At 41.9% G+C, this 24361-nt stretch overlaps 1 protein-coding gene across 2 annotated transcripts in view; it reads left to right on the top strand.

The window, feature by feature from the left end:
* Window positions 1–24361, top strand: part of CHN1 (chimerin 1) — a 139070-nt gene that overhangs the window by 100063 nt on the left and 14646 nt on the right. For both annotated transcript variants that reach the window (XM_084813397.1, XM_084813389.1), the window contains one exon: window positions 12916–13000. In XM_084813397.1, coding sequence (XP_084669523.1) covers window positions 12916–13000 — 85 coding nt within the window. The remainder of the gene's footprint in view (window positions 1–12915; window positions 13001–24361) is intronic.

Below are 24361 nucleotides of genomic sequence, written 5' to 3'. Positions count from 1 at the left end.
TTCCCAGACTTCCTAGGTTGGGAGTAGGGCATGGGATATTTCACTGCTGATTCTGTATGAAGCCAAAGCAGGTATCATGTGGAGTTGGTAAAAATAGCCTTCAGGAGCCCTGAAAATCACACAGAAAAAGCAAGAATGACAAGGATAGCGCACTAGTGGCACTTTGGACCGATTCAGACCTGGTCCGATTCACTTCAGATGTGGATCCGAATTGAGATTCAGATATCCGAATTATTTGGATTTTACATTTTCCCATGGACTTGCATTGGAAAACAAATGACCATAACTCTTTCAGTTTTTATGATAAATACATGAAATTTGGTGACTTGGCAGCCCCAATGGAGGTTACCGAACCTGCCAAATTCAGACAGTTTGGCCCAGTAGTTGTTGTGCTAGGCTCAGGTAAAATTAGCTTTTTTCAAGGAAATCTCTCAAAGCAAAGAGCTATAATTCTTCAGCGCTTCCACAGAAGTGCATGAAATCTGCGTAACTGGCAGGCACTATGGAGGTGACTGAACCTGCCAAATTTCAGATAATTTGGTCCAGTAGTTTTTGTGCTAGCTAGCATAAAATTTCCTTTTCTCAGGATCTAAAACAAAAGGTAAAAAAAAAACACCTGTCAGCCACACAGGGGATTAGACATCCTAATCAGAAGGTGTTTAAGGTGACAGTTAGGAGGTCACTATCCCTAATCTCTGGTGTAGGTTCTTTTGGAGTGCAAAACTGCTTTCCTTTTGTCTGTCCTGAATCTGCCACCTACCTGAGGCTCTCATTAAGGGAAGGAAGGAAGAAAAGTTAACATCTCTTTGGCTGCAAACTGCAATACACATTACTTGAAAAAGTCACAATAACTGAACTCAGTGGGGCTTATTTATTAATCTCACTGCTGTACTTTCTCTACTCCATATAATTTTATAAACCTCTGCCCTTATTTGCCTTTCTTCTAAATTAAATAGTCCAAACATTGAAGCCTTTTACAGAGGAGTTGTTCCAGCCCACTGATCATTCTGTCAGCCCTTTTCCTCAGGAAGCATAAGATGAAACAAATATTTTTTTAAAAATACATATAGCCTAGCCTGATCATATTCTTCCTATGGTCATTTGATGTACATAAGGGAAAACAAGCAACAGGCAAAGTATCTTGGAAAATTAGCAAAAGTGGTGACGCCTCATACTATGTGTATTGTGTAGTGCTTTGCTCCAGCATATATTGGACTGTGTATTAGTGTACTGCTTTGGCCACACACCATTTGCTTGTGCACAATTATGTGTATGGTGCACTCACACAACGCGCATGCACGCATACACATGACCAAAAGAAAAGCAGATACAGAAAGAAAAAGCTACCTACAAGCTAAGGGGCAAGGGGAAGATAAATAACTCTAAAGTGTAACAGAAAAGGGGTAGGGGGTTGTATTCTTTCGGTTTTTTATAAGAATAGAGAGAGTTGAAAAATGGGAGAGGAAAGAATAGTAATTGAGAAGGGCGAGGAATAGTACAAAGCAAGGAAACAAACTGCTGGGTTAAAAGTTCAGTCCTAATTAGCACCTAGAGATATCATTTTCCAAGGCTCTAGCAAGTTGTTACATTTGCTCAGATAGTCTGTCCACTTCACCATTCTCTGAGGCAATCCAAAGCACTTTGGATGTCTCCTACCCACTTCGGACTGGTCCGGACCCACTTTGGAAGTAGTCCGAATCACCCCAATTTGCTTTGGAACTCGGGATTCGGACAGAAGCGGTGCACAGCCCTACCTAGAAAGGCAGCCTGGATGCAAGCACAAACTAGGCCTCAAGATCATGTGAGATACGTACATTTATTGAACAAATTGTGTAATATATTCTTTTCTTGGAATAATGAAACAACATCAAGGTGACAGATGAAAAGCTAGATATTGGCTTGCTGGACAGTTGATGGCAGAACTAGCTGTTACATGAGAGTTTTTTACAGACTGTTTTTGTTTTACAAAATGTACCTGTTAAAGCTGCAGTTTGAAAATGCAACTGCTGAGACTGCAATTTGAAGGGGGAGAGGGGCTTCTTAGCACTTGGGCCATTTCCCACCAAAACCCTCCCCCCAAGCTGCTTTTACCCCCACGACAGAAGAAATATGGTTATCCATATCTCTTCTGGAGTACTGAAGCTTCATGGGAAGTTTTGCTGGGAAAACAGCTCAGTGGGTAAGGTTAAGAAGCCCCTCTCCCACTTCAAATTGCAATCTTAGGAGCTGCGTTTTCCAAAACAAAAATCTGTAAAAACAATTACGGAACTACACATAACAGGTTGTTCCGCCCTCTATAAAAGGAAGTACTGTTCTTACATCTTCTCATTGGTTCTCGGCCAGACCTGCAGCCTCTTCATCCACTGAATATTGCTGTTGATGTTCCAGAATACTGAAAACATCCAACTCTGGCCAGGAACTTCTGATTAAACTGCAGCAGTTGGCATATCTTTTATGGCCCACAGCTCCTGAGCTGACACAATGCAGACCAGCGAGTAGAAGGAATAGTCTTGGCATTTTAGCAGTGGTTCAAAATTCAAGCTACACAACCATTCTTGATTCAGCCCAGGTTTCGTCAGTCACTTCTTACAGGTGATCAGCTGAAGTTTAACTCCTGTTTTATTTCTTTTCTTACATTATAATATAACTGAAGGTAAGCTGGGGCACAAAACTCTGTTTACAGAACTGAGCTCTTCCATTCACTTCTGCCTGTGAAGCCTAGAGAACTAATGGATGAAAGGGGCCCACCTGTTCTTGATGGCAGCAGTCAATAGTTGAACAAGACCAGATCTGTAGCTTTATAAATGTAATTTCTAGCTGGAGCAAAGTCATTAAAAATTATTTTTTGCATTAAAATAATTTTAACAGCAACCAAACAAGTATATTCTGGCTGTCCCTACATTTCTATGAATATTGGGTATAGTCAAAATAAGTGGAATTCCTCCATCACATTACTTTACCTGTTAATTACATTTGTTTATTTCTATACACTTTTACTGTGCAAAGTCTCATTGTCTCCTTACTGCCACAGTTCTAAAAAAATGGATTTCAGCATTCTCAGATAAATGTTTTTTAAAGCCTACTTCTGGAGAAGTGACTATAAGACAACTTGGTTTCATTTAGGTTTAAATTTTATGTATATTCTCTCCATCCTAGGCATTTCATTAGTGCTATATGCATAATGCAAAAGTAACACACCCCACTGCTTTCTCTGTATTTCAAAACATTTATGACTATGAAAATAGACTTTCTCCCCTGTTAACAGGAGCCTCTGTATATATTTTTCTAGGCAAATCTAGGTTTGACACACTGCTGCGTGTGAGTCTTCTGCCTTTGCACGTGCATGGCCTGAGGAGCTGGGAAGCTTCCGTATGTGATGAAGTGTAGAACGACTCTAATGAGGCAGCCAAGGCACTTGCCTCAGGGACTTGATATGGTGTGTCACAGTCTCTTATCATCAGCAGCTTTTCCTCCAAATTAGCTAGAGCATCATAGCCAAGCTAGTTTCTTTCATTCTCGGCTTTGTATAGTGTTCTTGTACATTTCTATATGTAGCTAGAAAATTTGGCCCTTGCTGCCGTTTTTGTAGGATTTTTGATTTAGACTTCTAAAAGTGATTTATAGCCTTTTAGTAGTAAAATATTATGATCATTTTATTATTTAAATTTGTACTCCTTTTTTTCCAAAAACAAAGTCAAAGTGGCTTACAACCATAAAATATACATACAATAAAATCAAATCCACAAAATACAATAAACAACTATTAGAAAATACCATCATCATACCACCCCCCTCAAAATATATATCCAAATATACAGCCTATATTGTGTACTACTGTTGGGATAATACTTTGTATACCATCATTTATCACTAAAAGAAAAATAGAGTGTGTTTCATTGTCTTCCACTTCCTGTAGTTTTTGGCTATAACCTCACTGAAGCACCATTTCCACTTGTTCACGTTCCTGCTGACATGTTCAATACCCACAGGAAAGTAAGCAAGACACGACAGAACTTCTGGTAGGGAATGAGTGAGGGCCGAAAAGAATGTTTGGCTACTCTGCATTCAAGTCTGCACTGTCCTTGCTGATAAACATGCTATTTATATGCCGCAATGAAGGATGCAGGAGTGCCCAGTGCACAATGTCCCCAGTGTCCTCTGAAGTCATGAACAAAATTGTTGGCCACATTTCAGGGCAAGCTCAATACATATAGACTAGTTCAGCCTTGCCTGAAAGACAAGAGTGGAGCATAGTCTGTGACCTTCTCTTGTTATAGCATTAGATGAAAGCAAGCCACTACTGCAGAATATCCATTGTTTTAAATCTTGATTGCCTAGATCTCCTGAATGACCAACTTTTTATGTCCTGATTACTGAACCTTCTCAACACAACAAAGCTCCCATTTATTTGCATTTATCCAACCGTCTTTGGTGCTTTCTCCAGGCCGCTCAAAAATAAAGGCACTGTCCTCTAGGCTATTCAAGTTCATACTTGTACAGCCAGCCACCTTCCCTGATACTGCTATGTAAATCCTATTTCTGTCAACAATTTGTCTTGGTCTTTTCATATTTTTTTCTCACCTGTGAAATGGAAATAATATTTGCTTCTCAAAATGTTTACCTAGGTTTGCTCAGTTCTTGCTTGGAGCGCGTCTGAGTTGTTTATGTGATAGGAGGTATTAGTAAATTGTAGAGCAAATAAGTATTAATAATTTATTTGAAAATTAATCAGAAGCCTAATTAACTACGTTCCTCTGTTTTGCTGCTTCACTGATCAACAGAAGAAAGTAAGCTTTGGTAGGATCTTGAGCTTCCCACTGAACAGCTGACCCATTGCAGGGTACAGAAGAGGCTGAATTGCTTCCCAGCATTTTAATATGCTTTGAACAGGCTGGCAAAAATATCTGCCCACCAGCTTCTGTTCTGTGCTGCATTATAGCTTATGCCACATAGGAACGTAGGAAGGTACCTTATACTGAGTCAGACCCTTGGTGCATCTAGTATTGTCAGTACTGACTGGCAGCTGCTCTCCAGGGTTTCAAGCAGTTTTTCCTGCCCTGGCTGGAGATGCTGGGGATTGAACCTGGGACCTTCTCCATGCAAAGCCTGTGCTCTACCACTGAGTTACAGTCTCTTCTTAACAACAACTACCCCACCTGAGACAACCCGCTAAAGGCACCATTGGTTCCTGAGTCACCCAAGACATTTTCAGTTTCTGTTTAGCTCCCCTCTGGCTTCCTTCTTTGAGCTTCTCTTGTAATGCTAACCTGGCCCATTTCTAATGCCACACAACCGGTGAATGTCATGAAGCTGCTCTCAAAGGAGATAACAGAGGTGATATCATTTTACATGTGCTGCCGAACATAGGAAAGTAATCTTTAATCTCTTGTCCTGGTTTGTTCTTGTATTTTGGATTGTTGTTGTTTTTTACAACATATGGAGCATAAAGGAGGCTAAACCTGCAAAGTTGATAATATTATCTAAACAGCTGATGGAAAAGCTCATGCCTGGCAACATCCATGAGCTAGCTGCTGTTCTTTATCTCTAGGTCCTCTCACTAGGAGTGTGCTTTTTGTTTGCCTCACTGGGTGCATTGCACAGGCCACACTCGCCCCATGCATGCATATAGTATTTCAGTCACGGTCTCTATGAGGCTCTTGCAGCTACTGCAGAGGATGTTGTTGTTGTGTTGAATTTCCTATTTATGATTTAGTGTTTGTCAGTGTGTTTACATATTTACTCAGTGAAATACTACCACAAGTGCTGGAGAGTCTACTTAGAAGCTCTGGAGGAGGACAAACCCCAAGGGGTGGAGAGGAGAGCCAGCAGCTTTTTCTGCCCATCTCATTCTTGCCTTTCGGTATCACCATGACTTAATTTGAAAAGGAGCTGTGCCCCTGGCCACATTTTCAGTGCTGTGGATCATGCTAAGAAATAACAGTATGTCTGAGCATATGTACATGCCTTACCACTGAGTAACCATAGTCTATCCCTGTAAATCTAGGTTTCAGCAAAAGGTGCCTTCAATGGCATGTGCTCAGGAGGCTTGGACCTTATCCTATCTTGTCATTGAAATTAACCATGGGGCATCAGCTCCTCCTTATTTTCTCCCCACGTTTCTTTTACTCATCGAATTTGACTTCTGATCTTTCTCTTCTATAATTCATTCCCTGTGAATGTCGTACAAAAGCATTCACTTTGTAGTTAACTATGGAGTCTGATTTGGTGGCATCTTTCATTTGTACTCACAGGCAGGTAAACAAGGTGAGTGGGGAAGAACATAGTGAAAGCCTTATCCAGTACCTAGCTCTGAATTAATTGGGCTGTCCTTGCTAGCAATCACATGATTAATTTCTAAAACCTACAGAAAACTAAGTACAATGCAGAAATTAATATAGGCATCTCCTAGGGCTAGTGGTCCTGACATATGTTAATAATAAAATTCCCTAACTTTGCCGTAGGGCAATCATGATAAAGCCCCATATATCTCAGGCTTTATGACAGGGGTCTATGAAAAGTATATGCTATGGTGAAGTCTGATTGGGTTCAGTGGGACTTTTCCACAAATGATTTGTGGGCCCCAGGGGCTTTGAAGCTGCATTCTATACTTTAAAAAACAAACTACTTAGCATTCATTCTGTAAGTATGCACTGGGTTTTGCTCATTAAATACAATGTATGCATTAATAATGGCTCGAAATAAACAAGTTCTTTCCTCTGTGTTTAAAAAAAAAAAGCTTTAGAAATGTGATTCTTCACTGGAACATCATGGGTGAAATTTTTGCTTGTGGAAAAGCACTAAAGCGGCTGTGCTCTCATATCTTATAAGACATTCAAATTGGCACGTGGCATGTACTAAGGTGGTTGTGTGTGTGTGTGTGAAAATAAGAAAATAATCATCCTGTAATGCAAGTCAGTACCACAGGAATGCTGGTGTTCAGCTACATGCTGAGTAGAATACCAAATCTACTTTTGAAAAGAGCCAAGTTATTTGGTGGGCTTTTAAACTGGAAAAATAACACCAACCCCAGAATATTTTTGTAACCAGCCTTCTTGCACTCGTGGATCCTGTTTGCAAAATTACAACTTGCTTCTGATCAGCCAGCTTGAGCTGTACTAACAGGAAATATAAAACAGAAGTCCTGCTCTGACTCTAAAAGCCATTGTTACCTCCTGTTTCTGACATATTATTGCTCCATGCACTGTATCTAATTTCTTCATATTTCCTATTATAGTGGTGTAGAGAAACAATGGTTCATACAATCACTATGGCTTAAACAAGCCACCATGGCTTGTTTGAGCTGAGGCGTGTGCCAGGTGTCATTTGCCTAATTACCCGCCCAGGCTCAGCTTGTCATGTTGTCCAAACCAGGGCAGCATGGCTTGTATGAGGGGAAAGCAACCCCAACAACAGGCCATGGGTTATTTGAGGGTTCTTTCCCCCTCATACAAGCCATGCCACTTGGGTTCAGATGACATGACAAGCCACACCCAGGAAGATAATTAGGCAAATGGCACTCAACACGCTCCAGCACGTGCCATGGCTTAAACAAGTCACTGTGCTTTGTTTAAGCTGTGGTGGTGATAGTGTGAACTGGGTCAATGGCTCAGTGGTAGTTGAGCAACAGGAAAATTACAATCCTTCAGTTATCCTCTCGCAGATGTTCTTGCTCAGGTGCTGGTGCTGGGTTGTCCAGAAATGCAGTACATTGGTGTGACGCCTAACACCTCCCTTTGACCTAGGATGCTCTCAAGTGTTAAGAAAATAAATAAAATATAGCCCATTTCTGCACATGTAGGCTTCCTGCCACCATTCTTTATTTTGCCACATTCACCTGACTGGGGTGGGAGCACCCTTAAGTCTGAATACAATAGGCAGGATCTAGGGTATGTTGTTGAGGAGGACTGTACAGAAGGAATCTCCACTAATTAGGCAGACCAAGGGGTTCACTCAATTCTCCAAATGTGGCTTACTTTATTCATAGGCCAAAAAGACAATGAAAAGCAAGAGGTAACATACAGGACATAAACTCAAGCCTAAAAAAACAAACTTTGTTACAACTTCTAGCTACACCATCTCTATAGTCATTTTAAAGGATTGGACAAGTGTGTGTGTGTATGTATGCGTGTACACACACACATACACAACCAGGAGAGGCTTTAGACAAACCACCTAACTTTCTTTCCCTCAGGCCTGCTCCTGAACTGACAGGTCCCAGCAGCCACTGAAGCTGTGTTCTCCACTCCCGTTTGTTTGTTTGTTTGTTTGTTTGCTTGAAAAGATTATATCCCACCTATTTACCTGAAAGGGAACTCAAGGCAATGAAAAAACCAACACCACCAACAAGAAGTATATAAAAACAGTAGTTACAATAAGGGCTAAAACACACATTCAAGGGCTATTAAAACTGTTAAACAAATACCCCTTCTGTTTTCACACACTGCCTAAAACAGTACAGTGTTGGGGCCTGACAACTCTCCATTGGCAGAGCATTGCACAAGGTGGGTTCTACCACCAAAAAGGCTCTAGATCTTGTGGCTGCATGACTAACTTCATGAGGCTGGGAAATCTGAAGTAGTGACCTGGTTCAGATGATATGACAGTCCACTGTGGGGTAATTAACCTTTGGGGCACCGTGGTGCTTGCCACCCACAATTATGAATATCCAAGCCCTGGCCGGAGGTTGCAATGGCTTGTCATGTTGTTAAAACATGGGAGGGAGTAGTTATTTGAGGGTTAAACAACCCTAACATAATCCATGATCTGTTTTATGGTTATGCAAGGGTTGTTTAACCCTCAATAACCCCCGCCTCCTGGGTCTGGATGACACAACAAGCCACAGCAATCCCTGTCTGGGGCTTGCATATTCAAATGGTGGCCAGTAGGTGCTGCACTCCTTGCAGGTAAGTTAACCTGTGATGGGCTGTCATGTCACACGAACTGGCCTGCAGTCTCAGATGACCACTGGAATATGTTGGGAGAAACATATGGAAGGTGGGAGGAGGGACTTCTCTTTTGACAGACAGCCCCTCAGGCCAAGCTGCTGTCATACCTGCCAGAACACTTAGTTACAATTGGGATACCTTGATTAGTCATTTTCAGACGTATAGTTAAATAGGCTGTAGAAGCATGACTTTAATATTCAGTGCCCTGCACTGATTTACAGCGTGGCTGGAGGAAGACCCTCTTATTTTTCCATCCTTCCTCCTCTCTCCCAACACACACGCCTTCTCGTTCTAAAAAGGTGCCTGCCAGTCAAGGATTTATAAGTACCTATGAAAAAATAAAAATAATTAATATTTGTTTTAATCTGTTGCCTCATTAATCAAAAAGATTAATCTATCAAAAGATTTTAATAGATTCACCATTGCTGCCATAATAAAAACTTCAGCATTATTATGAAAACCGTGTAATGACATGTTGTTAATAAGGTTTAAATAAAAGATTTTACTGCTCTTCATTTAAGAAAGAAGGAGAGGGAGGGGGAGAGAGAGAGAGAGAGAGAAGTGGTGGCCCATCCCACTTTTGGCTCTGGTCCCACTCACCACTGACATGCAGCTCCTGATTACCCCACCAAGGGTAGCTGACAGGAAAAAAGACTGCCCACCCCTGCTTTAACTAGAGACAGTGGGGATTGAACATGGGTCCCTCTGCATACAAAGCACATGTTCAAGCCATGGACTAAAGCTGCTTGGAAAACTTGCACTGAACTAGTGGAACTAGTAAACATGCATAAGAGAAGCAGTGGTGTAGTGAAGGCAGGGCTCGCAGGGTCGAAATGTCAGGACTACTTAATTATCATGGGCAATGATGTCATTAGACTTCTGTGTTCCCTCTGAATTAACTGCAATCCAGTGACTGGGTTTGCACAATCACTGCAGTCAACCGTGGCTTATTTAAGCTACAGTGCATTGCGGCGCATGCCGGGGGGGGCAGGGACTGTGGCTAATTGTGTCCTCTGAGCCCCACAAGGGTGGCTTATGTGAGGGTTAAACAACTCTCACATAACCCTAAGACAGCCCAACAACATATTGTTGTGAGCTGTTCCTGTTGTAACGCAAAGTATTTTGGGGTGGCTTGGTCTTGAATGGGCAATTAAAATACATTCGCTTTACAAAACATCTGCTTCTGTTAGACAACCCTAACATTACTCATGGGTTCCGGGTGGTTTATTAACCATGCCAACAACCCATACTGGTCAGGTTTGCACAACACAGCAAGCCATGGCTTGGATTTTAAAAACGGCCAGCGTGCAACAAGCCCCACAGTTCAAATAACCCATGGTGGCTTGTCATAATTGGCAAACCAGGTCAGAGAGATAGATATAGATCAACACAGCTGCCTGTATTTTTGGATTCTCCTTGGGGGAGTTGCTATCAGGACTGTCATGATGAGTGGCTGCACTTCAAAATTTACCGCTACACCTCTGAAAATAAGACTGTTGGTTACCACACGCTAGTCTACGTTTACATGTTGTAAATTAGCTCCAGCCTATGAGAGTTCGTGCTACGATCCAATGTTGGTTCAAATAGACAGACTTACAACATTCATAGTCCTGCTGATGTCCACAGGTATTAAGCATGAGCTTAATTCTCTCCCAGTAGGATTTCTAAGCTTTGGCTGGATCACTGGAGAGCCAGTGTAGTGTAGTGGTGAAAGTGACGGACTGGGAGCCGGGAGATCCGGGTTCTAGTCCCCACTTGGCCATGGAAGCTCACTGGGTGACTTTGGGCCAGTCACAGACTCTCAGCCCAACCTACCTCACAGGGTTGTTGTTGTGAGGATACAACGGTGAGGAGGAGGATAATGTAAGCCGCCTTGAGTTCCTTGCGAGAGGGAGAAAGGCGGGGTATAAATGCAATAAATAAATAAATAAATAAATATCATGGGCATTTTTAGTCTTTAAGGGATCCCAGGATTCTTTGCCATTTCTACTACAAAAGATTAATATGAATGCACTTGAATTAATTGGTTGTTGGTTTTATCTAGCTATTCAGCTAGAGATAACATAAATTCAAAGTCCGCTTTGAGTGTGTAGACTCAAAGTCTACATGCTGGTTAGCAAAAGTTATGATTTTCTATGCTAAGAATGTTGTGGTTCAGCAGGAAGTCTATCATAGCAAAGTCAGCATTAGTTCATTGTGGTTGTAACAAGAGATTTAAGGGGATTTTAAAATCCCTTTTACCCTTAGCCCTGAATTCTTTTTTGCATAGGTGAGTTCTGTTTATTTTTAGTTACTGTTGTCTTGCAGATAATGGATTGGATCCAGATGTAGGGTTACCTAGAGAAGACCCACTGAAATCAATGGGATGTCCACTTATTTCTATGGGTTCATTCTAAGTATGAGTAAGTCCAGATCCAGCCCAATGTTTATAAAAACATCATTCTGAAGAAAAACCTACCTTTTGTTTAACAGTCATACTGAAAATGGGCAGATTGCATGTTCACATTTTTTGTTCTGATCATGGATATTGTGCCCAAATGGATTTTTTTTCCTGATATAGGCCCTAATCCATTACCATCAACACTATCTGAAGAGAAACCCTACATTTTCTCTGCAGTGCTCATTATATTTATATATATATATATATATATATTCTGCTGTTAATATTGGCTCTTGTTTTTGTTGCTGTACATTGAGTAACAGATATTAGAAAAGCATTGTAGAAAATTTAAAAATAAATGTATGGGTGGGGCCATGGTGGAGCATGCAATTCATATGCACCATTGGTGATATTAAATGGAGGAAAATGGCTGACGATTGGACCGTTTGTATATACTGAGAGTTCTAAATTACTAGTTAAATACTGGGTGACCTGTAGTCATGCATTTGATGCTCAGTCTGATTTCAGGCTCTGTTTAGGGACTGATTTCACCTTGGTCATCCTTGTGGACAACTTCTGCCGGGAGAGAGAGGACAGGAGTTGATTCCCCTGGCATCTCAGTGGCTTTCAATACCTCCTAGTGATTAGCAAGCTCTCTTTAGGTCAAATCAGATTGAATTAGAATAAGCCAACCTATTCTCAGAAAAACTAGGAAATAGCTTTGCTTATTTCTGGGCCGACCCAAGGAAGCCCTCACCACTTTTTTTTGCAGGAAAAAGAGAGACGGGGAGCATTCTGGCTTTGGCCCATGCATGGTGGAGCACGAAAGGAGGTATGGGGCTTGTCTGTTTGGCCCTGCGTGGTCAACTCCAAGCCTTCCCCACATGTTTGGAGCTGTGGGCCAGGAGGGGATCACCATGCAACTGCCAGGATGATCCCCGCCCACCTCTGCAGCTTCAAAGTTAGGAGGAATACCAGTATAAAACCTTTTCATATAGAATTGATAATAAGTGCGTAATATTTTAGTTGTTGCTATGAAAGAAGCACATCACAGCATGACTCATTGTGTTCTCATTCCTTCTGATAGAGATTCAAGCCCAACTGCCCAAATACAAGGGCTGGTGGAGGTATCCTTTTTCAAAACTTCGTAGCTCCACAGAAGTACAAAATGGGTGTCTTTGTATATATTCATATAGTACATGGCACAAGCATCACAGCTTAGCAGTGTACCTCATTTCTGAAACTTGCATCTAGCTAGCATCCCTAACAAGCATCCACTGAGGTGCAGGTACTCTATTCCTTGAGCTGACAGTCTTCACACAGAGGAAAACCCTTTGGGGCAACTTGTTCAGAATTGCCCTCAGGCTGAAAATAACATCTCTGTGGAGCCTAAAGCAGTCTTCCGAGTTTAAACCTGTTTAAGGTTGTTTCTGACATCTTTTCCTTTGTGGTAGGCACAACATGGAAGCAAGGCTAATGAATATATGCATATTTATTTTGAGAGAGAGAGAAGAGAAACTGAGGTTGGTACATCTCTGAAAAATGCACCTGCAAATCACTGTGTTCATTCGTTTCTGCTTCTGTTTTCAGGTTCACACGTTCAGGGGCCCACATTGGTGTGAATATTGTGCCAACTTTATGTGGGGCCTTATTGCTCAGGGAGTGAAATGTGCAGGTAACTATGATTTATGATGTTTGTTTTAGATGTTGCAGTCACCTTCAGCTGGTTTCCCATTTCATAACGAAATGGGGTCTCTTTATCTTTAAGCGACTCCCGCAGTAGATAATGGGAAGACGCCTGCTGGTATGGGAAGAAACTGGATCAGCCCCTTGTGAGAATCAGTAAATTTATTGGTGATTTGGCATTCTGCCTTTTCACATAAAAATAATAAAAGTAATGAAATGGAGGCTAAAACAATAGTAAAATCGTTATAAACCAGCAGTAGGTGCAACAAAAAACAAATTAAAGATCCTGAAAGCTACTGTCTTCTCCAGTTACAAATAGTTACCAGTTGATAAAATCTGAGCGAGACGGATCTGAAAGAGGATTCTGAATTTTGCAAAATAAAATCAAGCTATACAATATGATGTCGTCCAAGAGGTCAAGCGCAATAAAGCATGCAAAGTATGTATAAGAGCATAAATACACCAACACAAGGCAAAATTTGAAACTTCTAATATGCAGTTCAGTTTATTTCTTCAGGTGGTTGTCTGTCTATATCAGAAATCAGTACCACGTGAATAAATGATCCCAGCCCATATAAGCACATTGCACATGATATCCTATATGCAAGAAATTAGAAATTTTTGAATGAAATATTTTAATGTTTTATTACTGTTGAATTACTGTTGTATTTTGAATGAGGTATTATATTGTTTTATTATTTTCTTGATTGGCTTTATTGTATTTTTTTATGACTTTATTTTCTGAACTGTTTTGGAATTTTCACCCCAAGACATGAAAAGCATTATATATATTTCCTAAAATAAATAAATTCACATACATTATGTGTATCTCATTATGTGAGTACTCAAGTGTCTCTAAGACCTAAGTATGTTTTTCATGGGGGAAATAAATGAGAAAGCATTGAAACCTAAATTCTTGTTGGTATAGGTACCTGAATATCTTATTGGGAGTACCCAGTCATACATACATACATACATACATATAAAAAAGTACAAGGAGAATAAAACTTCAAGGGCAGGCAGGGGGTTATTGGATATAAAGTTGCTGTAATGCTAGCTAGCCTGAAATCAACAGGTCTTGTGAAGCATATAATACAAATTCAAAAAAGTGTGCATGCTGCAGGAGAGAGCAAGCCTTCAGCTGCTATCTCAGTGCCCAAGTGAGCAGACTATAGTCAGATGATCTATGGAACAGAAGAAAACTGCCATTAAAATCAAATTTAAAAAGCTTTACAGAAGTTAAAGACGCCTGAGTTCTGAATTTAATCTCATTATGACATCTTAGTCGAGTAGTACAAAAGACAGAAAAACAGAACCAGGTAAAGGATGAAAGAGGCAGGAACACACTGAGAGATGCTCACGCAGAGGTGTCATTTGTATGCACTGCTGTCTCCGCGTAGAGGCTGTATGCGTGGTTTCCGCAATTTGTGCCCTCGCAGTCAGCTTGTAAAGGGACCACGTCATGGGATCGCAGGAAGCTGCCTTGTACTAGTCAGACCATTGGTCCATCTAGCCAAGTATTGTCAGCACTGGCTGATAGCAGCTCTCTGGGGTTTCGGGCAGGACTTTTTCCTGCCCTAGCTGGAGGTGCTTGGGATTGAACCTGGGACCTTCAGTATGCAGAGGGTATGCTCACCCATTGGGCTACAGCCCCAGTTCAATTGTGGTGACCTCATGTTGGCATCTATTTCAGTAGGAAGGCCACAAAAATGCTGCAGGCTAGCTGAGGTGTATTTCATAGCCATAACCTAAATAAGCACATATGCCATGCGAAATCCATTTTACTTAGCAGGCTGCTTGTGAGAGAGTGGTGACTCAGTCACTTCTTCAGATAAGTAATTATCTGAATTACCAGGAATTACCAGGAGGGTCAGGAGGACACAGCCCACTAGCATTCCATTCAGAGCAGGGCTTCCTGTGAGATGGAGCTTTTGACATGGCTCATCTCTGCAGCCTGCTTTGAATGCCATGTAAAGCAACAGAATAAGGGACCTCTGTGGCTGATTACATCCAGAGTCCCTAGACAAATCTGGGATTAGAGTTCAGGGCTTCTGGGCGAAAGATGATGCCTTCTAGTTAGGCCAGAACTTCTCATTTTATAAAATAACCATTGCTTTGTTTGCAGATATTCAGGAAAATGTGGTCAGTATCCTGTGCTACCTGTATGCTTGCAGGACTCACCGCTAGCGCAACAGGGAGCTAGCGGTTCCTCAAGCATCTGAAAAAAGCTGAAACACTCATTTCCAGAACAGAGCAGGTCAGCAGAGCTCAGAGAAGGGAACTCCGCTGACCTGTCCCGATCTGTCCAGGGTTGCTACTGGAAGCACTAATTCCTGTTGCACTAGTGGTGTGTCCTGCTAGCACAAAGGAATTAGTGAGGGCACAGCACCAGTATAGGATCCTGCCGCTTGATTCCTATGATCTACAGGTGTGTGTTAATTGTTTTATTTAAAATGTTCAATAAAATTAAGTTGCTTCCCCCCACCCTTTTTTTCAAACAATTTGGTTTTCTTAGCACAAACTTCATAAATATTGAGAGGGGTCTATTAGCCACATAGAAGCAATTCATGTGACAGACAAGAAGATAAACATTATATAATGGTCATTCTGAGTCCAGTGGTTGGTTGGATCCATGGGTGAAGCCCTACAAGCAGCACATTCTAGGATTCGTTTGACAACATTGCATGTCAGTAGAAAGAATGAAATGGGAGGGGAGTCATGGCATATGGAGATTTTTCCCGGTAGGTTAATTTATGAGAGCTTTTCAGTCCTTTTTCAGAGTAAATTTGTAATAATTCAGCAGTACATGACATACCATGGCAACTAGCCTGCACCTTCTCTCTACTCTGCACGTGGGTGGCTTGTCTCCTGCATGGATGTGGTTTATATAATGTTCTTTCACACTCCATGCATAGCCACCTACATTAAAATAATCTTCTAAGGCCAGATTTTTCCAAAGCCTTGAGTGGGAGGGAGAAACATAAAAGTGGCTGCCTGCTTCACTCTGAACAAAATAGAGAATAAACATTGTTCCAGAGCTTTTCCTCTTTATCGCCTTTAGATTTTCTTTAGCCTTATATTTTCTTTAGTGACTTGCACTGTTAAAGCTAAAGCAGCAGCATATCCTTGGCAAGTAAGATAGAACCAAAGGAAAAAACCCACAATCTTCCTTTGTTCATGGTCATGCTGATGGCTCCAGGACCTGGATCATGTGCCCTCTTTAAGGGAGCACTAAAAGCTGTACATAATTTTGTCAAAAGTTCTCTTTTCAGTAGTACCAGTGAGCTGGGGTCAGGGGGAAACTGCTGGAGGTTAGCTGTTCTGCTAGTACTAGATTTGAGTGTGGTGGACCCCTTGCATCGCAATCCTAAATGTTCCAGGGCTAGCGGAAGTATGTCCCCCTCTCCTAGTTTCCATTTGATGTCTGGGATATTAAGTTTTTCCTGTATCTTAGTACATTTTATGTATTTGTCACATGTGTATCCTTCCCTTCCTCCAAGGAGCTCAGGCAGACCTAAATGGGATTATCCCATGTTCTCACAATGTAAGATGAATGAGTCATTAGCCCTATTCAGTCATTCGCCCTCGTTCAATTAACACTTACATCAGTGGGAGAGTGGGCCCACTGGCCTCATCCCCACATTCCCATGAGGTACGCCTCCTCTGACATCCATGCATTGTGGGTAATATCTGTAGAGGGGGGCTTACTGTATGTACATAAGCTGTAGTTCTACATCACAGCCTATGTGCATTGAAGAGGCTGCCCTCTATAGAGATGCTCTGTAGGCCTGTTTCACGATCCAGAGAACGAGCTGAGTTTACAAAGTTCTTGAGTCATGGGTTTTTGTTAACATACAAACCCGGCGCTACAGTTTAACTATGGGTTGTTAACCATGAATAACTCAGGAAGGGACCACATGGTTTGTTGTTGGGTTGTGAACTCTGGGTTGCTTGTGGTTAACAAGCCATCATTAAATGATAGTGCAGAATTTGCACATAAAGACAACCCATAATTCAGCAACAACCACCCACAATTCAACAACAACCCATAACCAATATTCAACCCATACTCTGGGTTGTAATTACATGTGAACTAAGTCACTGACAGTGTTAGCTCTTAGATTTAAACATGAAACTAGGGTGTTTATATGTTGATGCTTTGCTTCATGAAATGCATTAATGATGTTGTTACACTTCCTGGTAGACCTTTGGTTGTACTTTATAGCCAGAACAGAATTTTTAAATTGGCTTATAAAAGATGAATTACTAAAAAGTGGCATAAGATGTTGTAACATGATAGGCTTTTAAGTGCATGTGCTAAGGTGTTCTGGGCCTGTAGATTAGCCAAATTAATTGAAAAACACCTGTGCTGGATTTAGAACATGTTACACACACATGCTCCTACACAGAGAGAATTCCATGTAGAAAAAAGGTAACAGTTGACGTGACCCTTACATTCTGTGATACCATCAAGGTATTAGATGTTTATATCTCTTTAGGCAATTTTATGTCTTCATTTGGAACTGCATCCTAAATTCCATTAGTAATCTTAACATTAGTTTCAAATCAGGTTTTCTCATGCAGTTTTTCTTCTTGGAGAATGGACAAGATGCAAAAGGGATAAATAAATACATGCAGCTCAGTTTCTGCTGCATTGACAGTAACCCATGATGGATAGATCAGGCAAAACAGCCCTTCCAAGACAATTTGCATAAACAAAGAGGCTGAGAAAGATAGTGACCAGATTCGCACGATCGCGGAGGGGGAAATAAGTCACAGTGATGTATTTCCCCCACAGCGCATGCCAGTTTCATTCCAGGGGAATTTGCATAATTACCCTTGCCAGCGCAGCTTGCTGTGTCATGCAAACCTGGCAAGGGTGGCTTGTTGCCATGGTTAACAAACCACCCAGAACCCAAGGGCTATTGTAGAGTCCATCTGTCCATCCCCCAAGCATGCAGCTGGCACTTGCGGTAGGAGAAAAAAGCCACTGTGGCTTAATCCCCCCTCTGTGATCATGTGAATGGCTTGACCAAAATTTACTTGGATGGAAGTTTAGCCTTTAGCGAAGAGGAAAGCCTTACAGATGGGGCAGACACATTTCACCCCTGAAGCACATGAATGCTTCTCCCTTCATTTGAGTAGGCACAAATGAAGGGAAGAAATGTTTACTGCACGGGAGGAGCACAAGTTTCCTTTGGGTAATGGTGCTTTCCAAGGGTGTAGGTAGATTACTCAGAGGGCATACCAAGATTGATTATCACTGAATAAAATGGGCATTAAAAATAATTATTGTGAAAGTCCTCCATGAATGTGTAGTCATTGATTTTGGCATGGAGATATAGACTGTTCTGTGCTATCCTGTTTTTTGTGAGTGTGTTCCTGAATCAAAAGAAATTGTTGTCTTCATTAAATAGCCACATAGTAGCACAAGATAATATAACATCCATCTGCAAGAATTATTTCACAAAAACCTAGTCAGCCAACTGAACTCTTTGACTGAAAACTTTATCCAGAATGATCTTATGAGCTACTAGGCAGGCAGATGAGGGTGCAGAATTAGGCACAGGGACTGCTGTTTCCCCCCATCTTGCTGTGTCCTTTAGCAAATAGTATATGCAAAACTTTTGATACGCTTTTGGGCCCCACAGCAGAGCTGAGTTAAGGTTCCAAGGGACTAAGGATCACAATGGGTTACAGGCAGGTGGAGGTTGCAGCACTAATATCTGATTAAACCAGCCATGGGCTGCTCCCAAAAGGCTTCTGTCTTTATTGCAGTGTCCTGTTGAGAACCCTTCCTTCGCAGCCCTTGCCATTTATTCCAGTAATGCAACCCCATCCATTTCATTCAACGCATAAAGTGATCCCAAAAGTCTTATGTGGGATGGGGAGGCTGGGCTGGTGGGGGACAGGGCAGCCTATTTTTCACTGCTGCCACAATGGTGACCTGGCACAGGAACAAAGGTGGGGTAGTTGTGGGGGGATGTGAGTGAAAAGCTGACCAGTTGTGTGCACGCGCTCTCTCTCTCAATTTCCAACATACCCTTCTCCAACCAGTCTGTGCTAGCATGTGCCCACTATCTATAGTTATTGGTGACCCATAGTTAGCATACTTATGCTAACGAGGGGCTGTCTGCATTTGGGAGATGTAAGGAGGAGCAATACAAACGCTGCAGTTTTCCGCAAGAACAGGGTAAATGGGCTGCCATGGCACAGACCTCCCAAATTCCATCAATGACAGATTGCTCTCATTTTTGGAAAAAAAGAATATAGATTCTTCCCTTCAAAAAGTCTTCCTTAGGATGGGAAACCTTCACTTGACTCTTATTACAGCTTTGTGGCTCAATTATACCTGTTGAATGGTCAAGGGCTGGATGTGCCTGATCTCATCTGATCTCGTAAGCTAAGCAGGGTCAGCCCTGGTTAGTACTTGGATGGGACACTGCCTGGGAATCAGGCTTCCTGCACTGAGCAGGGGGTTGGACTCGATGGTCTTGTAGGCCCCTTCCAACCCTATGATTCTGTGACTGATTGTATGACTGAGTGGTTCCATTCGGCCAGCCTTCCCCAACCTGGTGTCCTCCGGATGTTTTGGACTTCAACTCCCTTCAGCCATACGGCCAGTGGTCAGGAATCCTGGGAGTTGTAGTCCAAAACATCCAGAGGACACCAAGTTGGGGAAGGCAGCATTAGGTTGTCAGTCACAATTCATGATGACTCCCTAGCATTGTTTACCAGCAGAAGCTAGTATGAGAAAGAGCAAGTACATTTTTTCCAGAGTTGTCATCAAACATTTTTAAATCCAGAATTGGCCCCAAATGGGGCATATCTGAAACTTATTTCATGCACTTGCCTCAAATCCAGTTCTGATTCCACACAGCGACCATAAACCTATAAGAGCTCTCTGATTGTCTTTTTGAGGAGCATATAAATCTTTTTTCCTTTCATTTCTATTTGTTCTCAAAAGTCATAGAATACATACTCTTCCCCAGTGTAACTTATAAAATATGATAGTCATGTATTTAACATATGATGATGTTTCTATAAAGCACACTCAGCAACTGTATATTCCAGTGAATTAGAAGCAAGATGAAGGTTAGAGCTGACTAAAATCAAACCAACAATAGAAAAGAAAGTGACAGCTCTGCTTATTGTACCCTCAGCAAATATCATGGGGCAGTCTTAATACAGTGCTTACAGTTCTTGTGTTTGCTCATGCATTAATGAAAGCACATAATTTCAGTTTTCAGTGGAGAATCTTAGAATCGATATTTTCTGTTCTTAAATATTAAGTCTTTTCCATGATGCCCTAGAAAAGCACAGACAGGGAAAGAACTGCATATCTGAGACATTCCGACTCGTGGTATCTGAAATCTTTTTCAGGATGTTTTTGAAGCTTTTCTGCCAGCTAATAAAATTAAATATAGTGTAATCTCTTCTGTGGTCTGAGAAAACTACAAAACGCTTGGGTAATCTGAAAATGAGATAAAGAGGACTGCTGGTTTTAGAGGTTGTGAAGGAGACTGACAGCGAATCTAGATTATTAGTTTGCATAATGGCATTCCTGCTATACCCAAACACTCAGGGCCACTTCTCTCTTCTGCCTGCCTTTCTCTCTCCCTCTCTCTCTCTCTCTCTCTCTCTCTCTGTGTGTGTGTGTCACACACACACACACACACGTGCGGGAGGGGACTATAGCTCCATGGTAAAGTACATGCTTTATATTTATTTATTTATTACATTTATATCCCGCCTTTTTTCCTCCTTAAGGAACCCAAGGCAGTGTACATAGTCCTCCTCCATTTTATCTTCACAACAACAACCCTGTGAGGTGTGTTGGGCTGAGAGGCTGTGACTGGTCCAATGTCACCCAGTGAGCTTCCATGTCCAAGTAGGGACTAGAACCCGGATCTCCCAACTACCAGTCTAACACTCTAGCCACTACACCACACTGGCTTTGCATGAAGAATTGAACAGGTTTGGTGACATCCGGTCAGTGCCATGTCGCTCTGGCAAGCGTTCTGCAGAGGCTCTGCAGGTCGCCCCCTCAAACAGCTTTTAAAAGGTTGAAAAACCTTTTCATCTTTCCCTGGAATTAAAAGGGAAAGCTAGAGTACCAGCTGGATAAGATCTTGGAAGAACAACTCCTTTTGCAAAATGGCAGAAGGGCTGCATTCTAAGGTCAGTTTTTCCGGAGCGTCATCTACTCAAAGTTGTTTTGGAAACTCCTAAGTAGTGAGGAGAATTCAGGGCTGACAAGCGCCAATTTTAGTTAGTAATTTTGAACTGAAAATAACAACAACATCTGAGGACCTGCAAAATCTGTTTCCATGACTGTTTATGTGACTGTTTGTTTCTAACTATTTCTACCTGCCTTATCTTTGGAAGAGGGGGATGGCAGCATCAAAGGGAAGGAAGAAAACTGACGGACCACCGTCAACCCCCACAACCCCCCCCCCCTTGTTAAAGGCTTCTAAAGATCCTGCAGATTTAGGGCAGGTACTGGCCTTGATAAAAACACTGTCTTTTCAACTAGCAGAGCAGGCTAAGAGGCTGGATACAATCCAAGATTCCATTACTATCCTTCAAGGGGCTGTGGATTTAATTAATAGCTCTTGGCAAAAAATGGAACTGAAGGTCAGTGCCCTCCAAGAACAGATTTCTGTGCAAGAAACTACAATGCAAGCAGTCATAATATTATGTCTGCTTTATTGTTGTTGTTCAGTCGTTAAGTCATGTCCGACTCTTCGTGACCCCATGGACCATAGCACGCCAGGCCTTCCTGTCCTCTGCTCTGTCCCGGAGTGTGCTCAAATTCATATTCATTGCATCGGTGATGCTATCTAGCCATCTCATCCTCTGCCGTCCCCTTCTCCTTTTGCCTTCAATCTTTCCCAGCATCAGGGTCTTTTCCAGGGAGTTTTTTCTTTGCATTAGGTGGCCAAAATATTTGAGCTTCAGCTTCAGTATCTGTCCTTCCAATGAGCAGTCAGGGTTGATTTCCTTTAGGATTGACTGATTTGACCTCCTTGCAGTCCAGGGGACTCGTAAGAATCTTCTTCAGCACCACAGTTCGAAGGCATCAATTCTTCGGCACTCAGCCTTCCTTATAGTTCAGCTCTCACAGCCATACACTACTACTGGGAAAACCATAGCTTTGATTATACGGACCTTTGTCAGCAAGGTGATGTCTCTGCTTCTTACTATGCTGTCTAGGTTTGCCATAGCTTTCCTCCCAAGGAGCAAGCGTCTTTTAATTTCATGGCTACAGTCACCGTCTGCAGTGATCTTGGAGCTCAAGAAAATAAAATCTGTCACTGCTTCCATTTCTTCCCCTTCGATATGCCAGGAAGTGATGGGGCCAGATTCCATGATCTGAGTTTTTTTAATGTTGAGTTTCAAACCAGCTTTTGCACTCTCCTCTTTCACCCTCAACAAGAGGCTCTTTAGATCCTCTTCGTTTTCTGCCATTAGGGTGGTATCATTTGCGTATCTGAGGTTGCTGATAATTCTCCTGGCAATCTTAATTCCGACCTGTGAGTCATCCAACCTGGCGTTTCTCATGATGTACTCTGCATATAAGTTAAATAAGCAGGGCAACAATATGCAGCCTTGTCGTACTCCTTTCCCAATTTTGAACCAATTGATTGTTCCATGTCTGGTTCTTACTGTTGCTTCTTGACCCTCATACAGGTTTCTGAGGAGACGGGTAAGGTGGTCTGGTACTCCCATCTCTTTAAGAATTTGCCACAGTTTGTTGTGATCCACACAATCAAAGGCTTTTGCGTAGTCAATGAAGCAGAAATAGACATTTTTCTGGAATTCTCTTGCTTACTCCATGATCCAGCAAATGTTCTAGTTTCTCTACCTCTAGTTAAATGCTCTAGTTCCTCTACCTCTTCGAAACCCAGCTTGTACTTCCAGTAGTTCTCAGTTCACATACTGCTGAAGCCTAGCTTGTAGGATTTTGAGCATAACCTTGCTGGCATGTGAAATGAGCGCAATTGTATGGTAATTTGACCACTCTTTGGCGTTGCCCTTCTTTGGAATTGGAATGTAAACTGACCTTTTCCAGTCTTGTGGCCACTGTTGAGTGTTCCAAATGTGTTGGCATATTGACTGCAGCACTTTAACAGCATCGTCTTTTAGGATCTTAAATAGCTCAGCTGGAATACTGTCATCTCCGCTAGCTTTCTTGTTAGTAATGCTTACTAAGGCCCACTTGACTGCACTCTCTAGGATGTCCGGCTCAAGTTCAGTGACCGCACTGTCATGGCTATCAGGGACATAAGATTTTTCCTGTATAGTTCTTCTCTGTATTCTTTCCACCTCTTCTTAATCTCATCTGCTTCTGTGAGGTCCCTGCCTTCTTTGTCCTTTATCATGCCCGTCTTTGCACAAAACGTTCCCTTGAGATCTCCGATTTTCTTGAAAAGATCTCTAGTTTTTCCCATTCTGTTGTTTTCCTCGATTTCTTTGCATTGTTCATTTAAGAAGGCCTTCTTGTCTCTCCTTGCTGTTCTCTGGAACTCTGCATTCAGTTGGATATATCTTCCCCTTTCTCCCTTGCTTTTCGCTTCCTTTCTTTCCTCAGCTACTTGTAAAGCCTCATCAGACAGCCACTTTGCTTTCTTGCATTTCTTTTTCTTTGGGATGGATTGAGTTGCTGCCTCCTGAACAATGTTACGGACCTCCGTCCATAGTTCCTCAGGCACTCTGTCTATCAGGTCTAATCCCTTAAATCTATTCCTCACGTCCACTGTATATTCAGAAGGGATATGATGTAGGTCATATGTGAATGGTTTAGTGGTTTTCCCTACGTTCTTCAATTTAAGCTGAAATTTTGCAACAAGAAGCTCATGATCTGAGCCACAGTCAGCTCCAGGTCTTGCTTTTACTGACTGTATAGAGCTTCTCCATCTTTGGCTGCAAAGGACATAATCAATCTGATTTCGATATTGACCATCTGGTGATGTCCATGTGTAGAGTCACCTCTTGTGCTGTTGGAGAAGAGTGTTTGCTATGATCAGTGTGTTCTCTTGGCAAAACTCTATTAGCCTTTGTGCTGCTTCATTTTGTACAACAAGGCCATGCTTGCCTGTTATCCCAGTTATTTCTTGACTTCCTACTTTGGCATTCCAATCCCTTATGATGAAAAGGACATTTTTTTTGGTGTTAGTTCTAGAAGGTGTTGTAGGTCTTCATAGAACCGATCAACCTCAGTTTCTTCGGCCTCAGTAGTTGGGGCATAGACTTGAATTACTGTGATGTTGAATGGTTTGCCTTGGATTCGTACTGAGATCATTCTATTGTTTTTGAGATTGTACCCCAGTCCTGCTTTTCCCACCCT

Source organism: Heloderma suspectum, chromosome 1 (genome assembly GCF_057233095.1).
Source record: "Heloderma suspectum isolate Gila_16-S chromosome 1, 16-S_ref, whole genome shotgun sequence".
Lineage (NCBI taxonomy): Eukaryota > Metazoa > Chordata > Lepidosauria > Squamata > Helodermatidae > Heloderma > Heloderma suspectum.
The sequence above is the reverse complement of the archived record's forward strand: the minus strand, read 5'-3'. Positions and strand labels throughout refer to the sequence as shown.